Consider the following 11622-nt stretch of genomic DNA (forward strand, 5'->3'; position numbering starts at 1 on the left):
TTATAATTCATATTTATTTTTGTTTATAAAAATTTATATAATTTTGTATCGAATTTATGTTAAATTCCATCTCAATTTTTTTTAATATTATATTTTATTAAAATGAAATGGATTAGTAATTTTGTAACAAATCCGTCTCTAATTTTTCTAAATCTCAAATAGATTTTAATTCCGTCTTAAATTTTTATTAAATTTTAAATGGATATTTTGACAGAAATCATACGGTCTCAAATTTCATTTATAATTCGTATTTATTTTTATTTATAAAAGTTTATATATAATTTCGTATCACATTTATTTTAAATTCTGTCTTAATTTTTTTTCAAATGTTATATTTTATTAAAGTGAAACGGATTAGTAATTTTGTAGTAAATCCGTCTCTAATTTATCTAAATCTAAAATAAATTTTAATTTCATCTTAAAAATCTATTTTTGAAGCCTTTTTTCTTGTAGTGGATGACTCACAACTAAGTTGTCTTTGAGTTTATTTCTATCTCAAAATTTTATGTTATTTGTAAAATTAAAAAAAATGATATGTATCTTGAGTCCTGCAGTCAATTTTATTTGTAAAATTAAAACTCATCAACTATCATTGATTCCTGCACTTTCTATTTGCTATATAACTCATCAATTCCATTGATTCCTTAACTTTCTATTTGCTATAGCAGAACACAACATCACTTGATGAATCTGGATTTAAACTTTCTATTTGTTATAATAACATTCTACTATCACCCTTCATTAGTCGACTATTATTAGTAATTTTAAATACTATAGTAATTTCCCAATCATTATAACAACTCTTAAAATAATATAGCAATGCCCCAATCGTTATGAGAACCTCCTAAACACTTTAGCAAAATATTAATTTATAGCTTAATTCCCTTATTTTATTATAATTTATAACATTCTCTTCGTCACTGTGTTAGTAAGAGTTAGAAGAATATATTGGACAGTATTTGCCAGAGAATTAATATTTTACTAAATTACAATACAATTTAACTTATCTATAGAGTTATATGGCTTGAACTGATAATTTCAAGCTGTCAGCAGGGACTGATGTTTTTCTGATCACCAATGCTAATTCAACCGAATGATCGAGTCACCGAGTGCAGAGTCGGCCGAGACGCCAAGTGTCGAGTTGGCCGAGTGCCGAGATGGCCAAGTCGTCGAGTGCGGGGACGCCGAGTGGCCGAGAGCCGAGTCGGCTGAGTGGCCGAGAGTCGAGTCGGCCGAGTCACCGAGTGCCGAGACACTGAGTGGCCGAGAGCCGAGTCAGCCGAGTCGCCGAGTGCCGAGACGCCGAGTGGCCGAGAGCCGAGTCGCCGAGTGTCAAGACGCCGAGTAGCCGAGAGGTGAGTGCCGAGTCGGCCGATTCCCGAGTCGGCCGAGTCGCCGAGAGGATGATGTCGAGGCCTGCATTCAACGCAGTTTCCTTAAAACAGATTCGTCCCCTCCGGCGGTGTCTTAGAGGTCACGACGGACGTCTGTTTCCCAGGATACAATGACAGAACTGCGCTAACCACCAAGCACAGGCAGATCGCGGCGAACTGAGATAGTACCCGAATGCTATCACGACAGGGAGGAAAGAAAGAGGGGACTATAGGTGGATTTCCTTTGAATTGAGTTCCTTTGCTTAAGACTAGGAGTCTTATATAGGTTCTCTCATCTAGACGTTACATTCACTAGACGTTACATTCATGTCATTAATGCTCATACGTTTATGCATTCTATACGTTTATGCATCGAATTGCATCAACGTTCATGCAACATTAAATTGCATAAAAATATTTTCAAGTGGCAAAATGTTGGTTCATTCGCTTGGACAAATTTTGTCCTGATTGGTTTGACATTCAATGTGTGCAAGTCGCACTCGCACACAAGTTGCCTTGCGGGTAGTGCAATCCGGGCCCTAGATTTGCACCCCCCCTTGCGCACCCACGCGTGAGATAGAGTCTCTCCCCATGCATTTGTTCACAACATCAATGCTTGTGACATAATATAAACCAACAATTATGCCTTGAAACTTCCAATGTGGGACTATATATATATCACAAAAGGTGTTTTAATTGCTCATAGGATGCCGGATTCAAATTTCCAACAAATATAAAATATATATATAAATACTATTTATTATATAGGTGTTTTAATTGCTCATAGGATTCGGAAATATATAAATAAAAAATGATAAAATGATACTGTTTATTATTCTAGGCGTTCGAAATCGTTCTTGACGTTCGGATTCTGATATCATGCATTGTGCCGTTCGATAGTGTTTGTGCCGTCGATAATCAAAGTAAATAATTTATCATTGATTGGTAGAGTATGACAAAACTAGCCAATAAATGCCCCTTCACCTTAGGTTCTATAGGAAATGGACTTATATATTTCTAACCGTTCATATCGATAAAGCATATAGAAAAGTTATTAACAAAAGACAAAAAAAATTATTGAAAATTGATGATTGTGATTTAGGTAGCAATGAATAGGAGATAAGCTGAAGTGCATGTTTTTTAAATGTCAGTATAGTAAATACATATTGTCGGAAAATATTTCTATTCTGAATTGAATTGAAATATTACAAGCCAGGTCCCTATTTATACATGAGTATAGAGACTTATTCTAGACGATTTATTTTAAACAGAATATTTAATACGATTTATTTTAAACAGAATATTTAATAGAATATTTAATATATATAATATTCTAACACCCCCCTCAAACTCAAGGTGGTAGAGTAGAGATCAGCTTGAGTTTGCTCATGGATCACTTCGCGAGCAGAAAGGAGCAGTATGGCAGAGGTTGCTTCACCTCTGGTTTCTCCACGCAGCGGCGGCCTCTGGTAGGGCAGAAAGCGCGTGAATCGCGCGGCGGGGCAGAAAGGGTCACTTGCGGCCGTCTCCGGCAGCCGGCGAACAAGATCCCACGGAATCGCGCGGCGGGGTAGAAAGCACGTGAATCGCGCGGCGGCGGCTTCTGGGGCAGAAAGGGTCACTTGCGGCCGTCTCCGGCAGCCGACGAACAAGATCCCACGGAATCGCGCGGCGGGGCAGAAAGCGTGTGAATCGCGCGGCGGCGGCTTCTGGTAGGGCAGAAAGCGCGTGAATCGCGCGGCGGGGCAGAAAGGGTCACTTGCGGCCGTCTCCGGCAGCCGGCGAACAAGATCCCACGGAATCGCGCAGCGGGGCAGAAAGCGCGTGAATCGCGCGGCGGCGGCTTCTGGGGCAGAAAGGGTCACTTGCGGCCGTCTCCGGCAGCCGGCGAACAAGATCCCACGGAATCCTGGCGACTTCGGCAAGGATGAAAGGGGGGCAAGGCCACTGGCGTGGAACAGAGCGACGTGGAACAGAACGATAGTCGTCTGCCTTCACGTCCTCTACTTTTGCGGGCGAGCGACGGGCAGCGGGCGCGAGGCTTGCTGGCGCGAGGCGGGCCTCTGCGATGGGACGCTGCCTTCGTCGATCTCGGGAACTTGCTTGTTTGCGTGCGTGCGGAGAAAGGATAGGCAGGGCTGGCGGCAGCGAACATGACCTTTTTTTTTTTTTTTACTTGCATCCAAAATGATTTTGAACTGTATATTTCAAAATCCTAGAAACACGCTAACTACAATAAACGTAAATAATTTGACAGAATTTTGTGTACTGGAATCTACTAGATCCAAGTAACGGAAATCAAATTGCATCTTTTTCCCACAATTTCGGAAATAGAGATCCAACCAGAAAAGATAATACCTAGGGGTATTCGAGTTTCTCGGATCCGGCGACGTGGACGCCGGCGCGTTCAACGGATCCAAAGAGGGAAACAGCGGAGGCGGACAGGACATATGAGAGCATATCGATCGTGAACTAAGGAAAGAGAAAATCTCTAACAATTTGCAGAAGAAAAGTACGGATGACTCTTAATTAAGCTGTCTTTGAGTATATTTCTATATCAAAAATTTATGTTATTTGTAAAATTAAAACTCACATATATCTTTACTTCTAAACTTTCTGTTTGTCTAATCGACTCATCAACTCGATCGATTCATTAATTTTCTATTTATTACAGTAATAATTAATTATTACTATTTATTAATCGATTATTAATAAGTTCGTCACAAAAGCTGTTGTAAATTTATGATGAAAAAAAATTCATCACAAAAATCCATCCCTAAAATCTTATTTTTGTTTGTAGTGTCTTTTATGTTTATTACACTTTATGTGTGTTATTCATATTTTTCATTTTGAATTAACTTTTTATAGACGCGTACATGATTTAAGTTTCCTATTTTTTCACATATTTTCTCTAAATATATAGGTTATATTTTTTTTACATATTTTCTCTAAATATATAAGTTATATTTTTTACTTTATTCGATACTTACTTTTTTTACAAAAGGTGGAATTCATCACCCCAGCGGTTCTACACGATCGGCTCCACGACCATCTGCGAGGAGATAAATCAAGAAATTACAGTTGGTCACAACGAAGGAATGTATTGCTCGACTTCGCTGAAATTCGAACCCTTGCCTTCTTTTGCTGGTCACAACGAAGGAGTGTATTGTTCGACTTCGCCGAGATTCGAATCCTTGTCCTTTTTTGCAACTCTATTAATTTCGTCATAACAACTTAGCTATGCCTCGAAATTCGATACTTACATTAGATGAGAAAGTTGTCTATATCTTTATGATTGATCGGACTAAATTTGATTATCTAAATTATAAAAAATATATATAATTTGAAGATGAAAATGTTTAAGATTTGTAATTTTAGTTAGCATTTAAATTATTTTATTTTTTTAACTGTTCAAATATTAAAATCAAACTCTATCTGTGGCTGAGTTGCAGATAAGATCCCCACTTCAGCCACGTGCAGAAATATATGGGTTCCATGATAAAATAATACTTTACTTACATCGTGATCAATTATAATTTTTTGATATACCTTTTCACATATAATCGTGAGACTGATCGTCTGAGACGCTAAAGTTACGGATTCCATCTTTTTACAAAAGAAATATACGGCCCCATTTATTTATTTTCCTGAATCCTGGATCCGAATCCGATCACCGGCCAATCCGTAAATTGTCGTCTAGATTTACAGACGATTTTGCAACTCAGCGAGTCAATACAATGGACGGTCGAAATCGATCGATCAGGTGGAAAATATCATAGGGATGAGTAACTAACAATTAAGTTGACGGATCCGCTGCAATTTAAATTCGATTGCTCATAGTTCTCCACGAATAAAGTATTTGGAAATTTAAGCACGATTATGATTTGTTGTCCACCATACAAGGTGGATGAGTTGGTAGGATAATTAAGTATTTGAAAATTTAAGCACGATATGATTATGGTTTATTGTCCACCAAACAACGTGGATGAGTTGGTAGAATAACGTTCTTAGTAATAACGAATAATATCTTACTTTATTTTTTTTACTTACGATTTAATTATTTAAGGCCGGGCAATATACGTATAAAAAAATTAAATTAAAAAAAATAATATATAGTTGATTGCACAGCCGGCCATATTTAATACTATAATCCAATTCTTAAATTTTTTTTAAAAAAATCATTTAACTGTAAATTAAAATAAAAAACTTGATCACAGCCGGCCGGCCAGAGACGCGCAGGTTATAATATGATTTATTGTCCATCCACGTTAATTTAAGCACGATTATGGCGCGTTGTCCACTAAATAACGTGGATGAGTTGGCAGGATAATAAATTAAGCCAGCGGAGTGTCGTTTTTGAGTTTTAAATCCCGTAAATTTGCCGCCTCCTCATGTATAAATAGATGGGTCTTGCACGATAGTAATCAAGCAATCACTTGACTGAATTAAGTGAGTGATCATATCCATAGCTTAACCATGGCTGCCTTCGTCATGCTCTCTGCTGTCCTCCTCGGCCTCCTCCTGCCTTTCTCCATGGCGGACAACAATAATAATATTCTCTATGGCGACGACACGCTGAACACCGGCAAATTCCTCACCGAAGGCGAGTTTACCTTCATCATGAAGTCCGACTGCAACTTGGTGTTGTACCACAACGACAAGTCCGAAATATGGTCCTCCAACACAGCCGACCTAGCCACACAACTGCTCCGCCCTTTTGCTGGACCAACGGCAACCTCGTCATCACGGTTTTGATGCCAACGGCATACGACATAGTTATTTGGGCGAGCGACACCAACGGTCCTGAGGGCAAGTACATCCTCGTCCTGCAGCGCGACGGCCACGTCGTCATCTACGCTGTAGGGATATATGGACCATCCCTCACAAACATGAAGAACAGGAAGAAGATCGCCATGGTGACTAAAAACTTAGTTGGCTTCACCATGAACCATGCATGGATCGCTAGCTAGTTATTAAATAAATAAAATGAAGCGAGGCATAAATATAATATAACTAGCTACATGCATGGTGCGTACGTAGCCTCGTTTGGTATGTTGTGTGTACTGTTAAGTTGTGTGAATCCATCACCTAAGTTATCTACTTTTGCTCTGCTCTTTTTTTTTTTAAGTTGAATTCCGTTGAAAAAAGAAAAACAATTAATTAAATTAAAGAAATCTAATAGTTAGCACGTATAAATCGAAAAAATAAAATTATTACAAGGTGGAATCTAATTAACCTTCCAGCTTTGATAATATGAAACAATATTATTGGCTTATGTTTGAGATTTTGAAGGAGAAGGTTTTTTTTTAATTTTAGGGGCCATCTCTAGCTAATTGAAATGCAGAATAAATTAAAAGTTATTATTAAATATATTAGAAGGAGAAGGTTTCTCCGCCTTCGATTTGTTTGAGAATGAAAAGGTTTAGTCCTCTTAAGAAGATTTGTTTGAGATTCTGAAGGAGAAGGTTTTTTTTTTAAATTTTAGGGGCCATCTCTAATTGAAATGCAGAATAAATTAAAAGTTATTATTAAATATATTTAGAAGCCTTCGATTTATTTGAGAATGAGAAGGTTTAGTCCTCTTAAAAAGATAGATACCAAGTAAAATCATCTAAGTTAGCATTGTGTTGTTTGAGAATGAGAAGGCTTAGTCCTCTTAAGAAGGTAGATACGAAGTAAAATCACCTAAGTTAGCATTGTGCATATATATGTCGGTCTTCGCTACCCAAGTTTAAGACTGTTAGTACTGATGGAATCTATCTCCACAATGATATAATATTGTGTACTTTGGACTTAAGCCCTCATGATTTTGTTCTTGGGCTCAACTCAAAAAGTCTCATACCAATGGAGATATCTTTCATGTTATAAACTCATGATCTTTTTTATGTATTTCAAATGTGAGACTTTGATTGTATATCAACAATACTCCGCTCAAATAAAGGATCACTGGGAGCCCACCTACCATTCTCCTCATGGCCTCCCCTCCGTTTGTTCTGAGAGTCCCACATTCTTTACATAAACCATGGCTCAAATTGTTACCTCTTTCCCTGAGAGTCTCACACGGCTTCCTACCATTCTCCTCATGGTCCGGGCCTCCCCTACCTCCTTCATTTTTTCTAAGAGTCCCACATGCTTTACATAAACCATGGCTCCAATTGTTACCTCCTTCATTTTTTCTAAGAGTCCCACATGGCTTCCTACCATTCTCCTCATGGTTCGGGCCTCCCCTACCTCCTTCATTTTTTCTAAGAGTCCCACATGCTTTACATAAACCATGGCTCCAATTGTTACCTCCTTCATTTTTTCTGAGAGTCTAAACCATATGTTACCTCTTTCACTTTACATAAACCATGGCTCTGATATCAATTGTTAGTACCGATGAAATCAAAAATCTTCACAATGATATGATATTATCCACTTTGGGCCTAAACCCTTATGGTTTTGTTCTTATGCTCAACTCAAAAAGCCTCATACCAATGAAGATATCTTCCATCTTATAAATCCATGATCTTTTTCATGTATTTTCAATGTGGGACTTTGATTGTATCCCAACAAAGACAAAGCGATTTGAGTCATTCAACCTCTCCCCTTCACAAGGTCCTAACAAGTGGTATCATAGCAAGGTTGCTCTTCATCTGATTAACCTCCGTTGAAGCACAAGAGTTAAAGGTGGAAAATAAAGTCCTAGATTTTGATGAGATCAAATGGAGTTCAAAGACAGGCTTAAATATTACATTTGAGTTCCATTTCCTTTTGGATTAGGAGGGATCATTGAAAATCAATAAGGAGATATTTCTTGATGATGGACATAGAGCAATGGTTGGTTCTAATGAAGGATTTGAAGCTTCAATGGATAGTAATGGAAAACTTTTCAAGAAGAAGAAATGGACCGAGGAACAACTTCAAAAATCAGAGACAAATGACAAGGTAACCAAAATGTTAATTAATTTAATTCCTAACTATATATTGTGCAAGATAGGTCAATACTAGAATGCAAAGGAGCTATGGATCAAGAGAAGATAAAAGACTGAACCAATTTAACTCATGAATTTGATTTAGATCAATTAAGTTCAAATCAATCTATGTTTGAACCAATGTAAACCTTATTTCTATGCCTACTCGATGGATTTATAGATTGGACCCATTCCGATTTAAATTCTACATTTTCATTTCGTGTCTGATTTAAAATCTAATATTTAACAAAGTTTACAGCAAATTGAGAATTCTAAACCTATCATACTAAATAAATGATGGATTAATTTTTGGGCCCCTCTAGAAAGGAGTCTGAGGCGAGCACCATATTTTCATTTCGTGTCTGACCATTTAATGTGTTTGTTTAATTAAAAATCTAATATTTAATAAAGTTTACAATAAATTGAGAATTCTAAATCTATCGTACTAATATATATGATGGATTAATTTTTTGGGCTCCTAAACCTGTAGCAATGTTAGTAGAAAAAGGTATGTACAATATATTAGTCACTATAATTCTCCTATTATTATCCGTCTTTTCTCAAGTACTAACTTGAGCGTCGGAGGGATTACACCAAGGTGCACCTTGGCCCCCTTTTAACCTCCGGTTGATATCTCAAGAGCCAATTGCGGGGAGAATCCTGCCATCACAAAGGATGTCCTTCTGAGTCTATCTGTGCCAGATAGAAGTTGACCCGTTAGAAACCGATCCACTAAAAGCCAACCTGATCGAAATCATTCCTTTATAAATCAATCCTGTTGCGACTGACTTAGCAAAAGTCAACAAAGGGCGATCAGTTAGACCCATCTCCTCTCTCAGACCGATCATATAGTATTGTGAAGGTCAATGTCAATAGAAATTATATATGCGCGCGAGATCAATTGCATGGAACTCGGGGTGAAAATTTTAAGCCAACATTTCATTTATATAGATATACATGTTAGCTAATTTGAATTGCGAAACCAATTCAAATTGGGCCTGAAAATCTACAATTCATAAAAGGGTTGATTTCAAGAGCCCAAAGTTAAATGGGCTTCCCAAATACTGGACCCTCTTTACTGTGTGGAAGCGTTCAAATCAAATGACAATGTCCCTAAAATTGACTTTCACTTTTGTTTAGACTTTTTTTTTTTGGCCCTTTTTTGCTTTCCCCTCTATCACACACACGGACTTAATTTACGGTCTATACGAACGATGATCTATGATTCTATATAAAGATAAATTGAAAAATTATAATTGATCATGATGAAAAAAATATTATTCGATTTTGTTGAGATGTAAATCTTATCCTCCTTCTGTAAATCTGTTCTTAATTGTTGCGATGCCACGCTACTGTCTCCTGTTACAGTTGGTGCTGCTCTTAGACAATTGACAGTATTTACTAGTTTAAAAACATCTATATCAAATGCCTGCGTTCACAGGACAAGATGTCGGAGTAGGCTTTGATTTGAAACTTCACAAGTGTATAATATAATGATCATTTTGGATTGATTTATGGATTGGATGTCCATTTAATTACTGTTTAAGAGTACTGAATAAGATGAAGGTGCATGCATTTGCCAGGGATGGAATGGAGTTTGATTAATCGTGTCGAGTGACATGACTCGTTTATGCTTCGAACTAACTCAAATTCCTATCTTTATAGCCACGCCATGATCTAGACTCCTTACCAACCAAATTCCAATCTATTTAATGGTCCTGTCGAAATTTTATAATGGGATCGAGAAACGTACACTGGCCCAACATGACGCGCTTAGCTAACACATAGAATAGTAAATAGATTACACCACACAACTCTTTTAATTAAAATTACAAGACTTATTTATTTGAAATTAAAGAAGGTGAAAAATTAATTCAGCTAGCTAAGCAAACGTCCTCCGTTATCAAAATTCATGATATACCTCAAAGGTTATAGGTCCGTATTACACCCGAGTTCTTAGGCAGATTGCTACTTAATCCATCTCAATATAGAAATATTTGAATGCTCCCATTTTAATTGGTATTGCAATCTACCTTTCGTCAAAATTGATCAGGTTGATTAAGTCTGATTGACTAAATTCTAGTTAACCTGAATTGAATTTAGATGTTTGATTAATATGCTTATCGATGAGAGCAAGTAGAAAAAAAATTTATTGAAGAAGATTATTGATATAATCAATCTCTGATCAGCTTAACCAAGAGTTACTTGAAGGTGAATTATTGAGTGAAGAGTCAAGTAAATCAATGAATATTTAACAACGGAGAAGTCCAAATAGATCATGGTTGATAGGATACTTGATAATACTCGAAAGTCTAATTGAAAGTTAGCAAATAAAAAATCTAAATAGGTTATAGTTGACCGAACGCTTGATAATCAAAAGTCCAATAGGGAATTGGCATAAGTCATAAAATCCAAGTGAATCAAAATGATTAATCAAACTCTTGGGGATGATGAAAAGTCTTGTCAAGTCAAGAGTGATTGGATGTTAAAGTAATGATAAAGTCTTGACAAGTTAAGAGTTGATCGAATATCAGATGACAATGAAGTCCCGACAAATTAAGATTGATAAAATAGACAAAGGAAGTCTTGATAGGTCAAGGATGACTCGATGTTAGGCAAAGAAAGTCTTGGTAAATCAAGGATAATCAAATATTAGCAAAGGAAGACTCAACAAATAAAGATTGATCGGATGTTGAGTAAAGAAAGTTTTAGTGGGTTAAAAATCGAATACTAGATAAGGATGAGGCTTAACTAAGTCAGGGTTAACCTGTAATAATCATATAAGGAAGTTCTAGAGACAAAAGGATCAGTTGATATAAGCAAATTTGGTACAAATAATATTTTCAATATTGTGAATAGTGTATAAGTAGAGTGTGAATAACATCACTCGATTGTGAATAGTATTTCTACTACAATAACAGAGGAATTCGAACAATCGACTAATAGCACTGTAACAACAAATAAAAAATTTATAACTCGACTCATTTAATATCAGTCAATTGATAAACAATAATATTTGATTGTTGGTATTGTTCCAACAAACAAAAAGTTTTTGAATTGAATTGAGGACTCAACTAATTCAGGATTAGTTGATCGAGGAACAATAATTGCTGACTGTTAGCATTGTTATAACAAATAAAAGGTTTTTAAGTCGGCTATGACACTAACTATTTGTAAATCAATCGACTGATGAATAATAATAGTAAGTTATTAATGATCAAACTAGTTAGTAAAAGACATTTTGTATGTGTAACAATAGATTTTAGTGGATAGTGATAAATAATCGACTAATAAGT

General features: G+C 36.4%; 1 protein-coding gene across 1 annotated transcript; it reads left to right on the top strand.

The window, feature by feature from the left end:
• The first annotated feature begins 5849 nt into the window (after nt 1-5849).
• Nucleotides 5850-9785, top strand: LOC141837017 (curculin-1-like). The gene is made up of 4 exons (XM_074724505.1): nt 5850-6019; nt 6061-6289; nt 8136-8300; nt 9768-9785. Exons 1-4 carry the CDS (start codon nt 5850-5852, stop codon nt 9783-9785), a joined length of 582 nt encoding a protein of 193 aa, XP_074580606.1.
• Nucleotides 9786-11622: the final 1837 nt, after the last annotated feature.

The sequence above is a fragment of the Curcuma longa genome, chromosome 11, assembly GCF_044706935.1.
Source record: "Curcuma longa cultivar G26 ecotype Majalengka, Jawa Barat chromosome 11, ITB_CL_G26_1.1, whole genome shotgun sequence".
NCBI classification, from domain to species: domain Eukaryota; kingdom Viridiplantae; phylum Streptophyta; class Magnoliopsida; order Zingiberales; family Zingiberaceae; genus Curcuma; species Curcuma longa.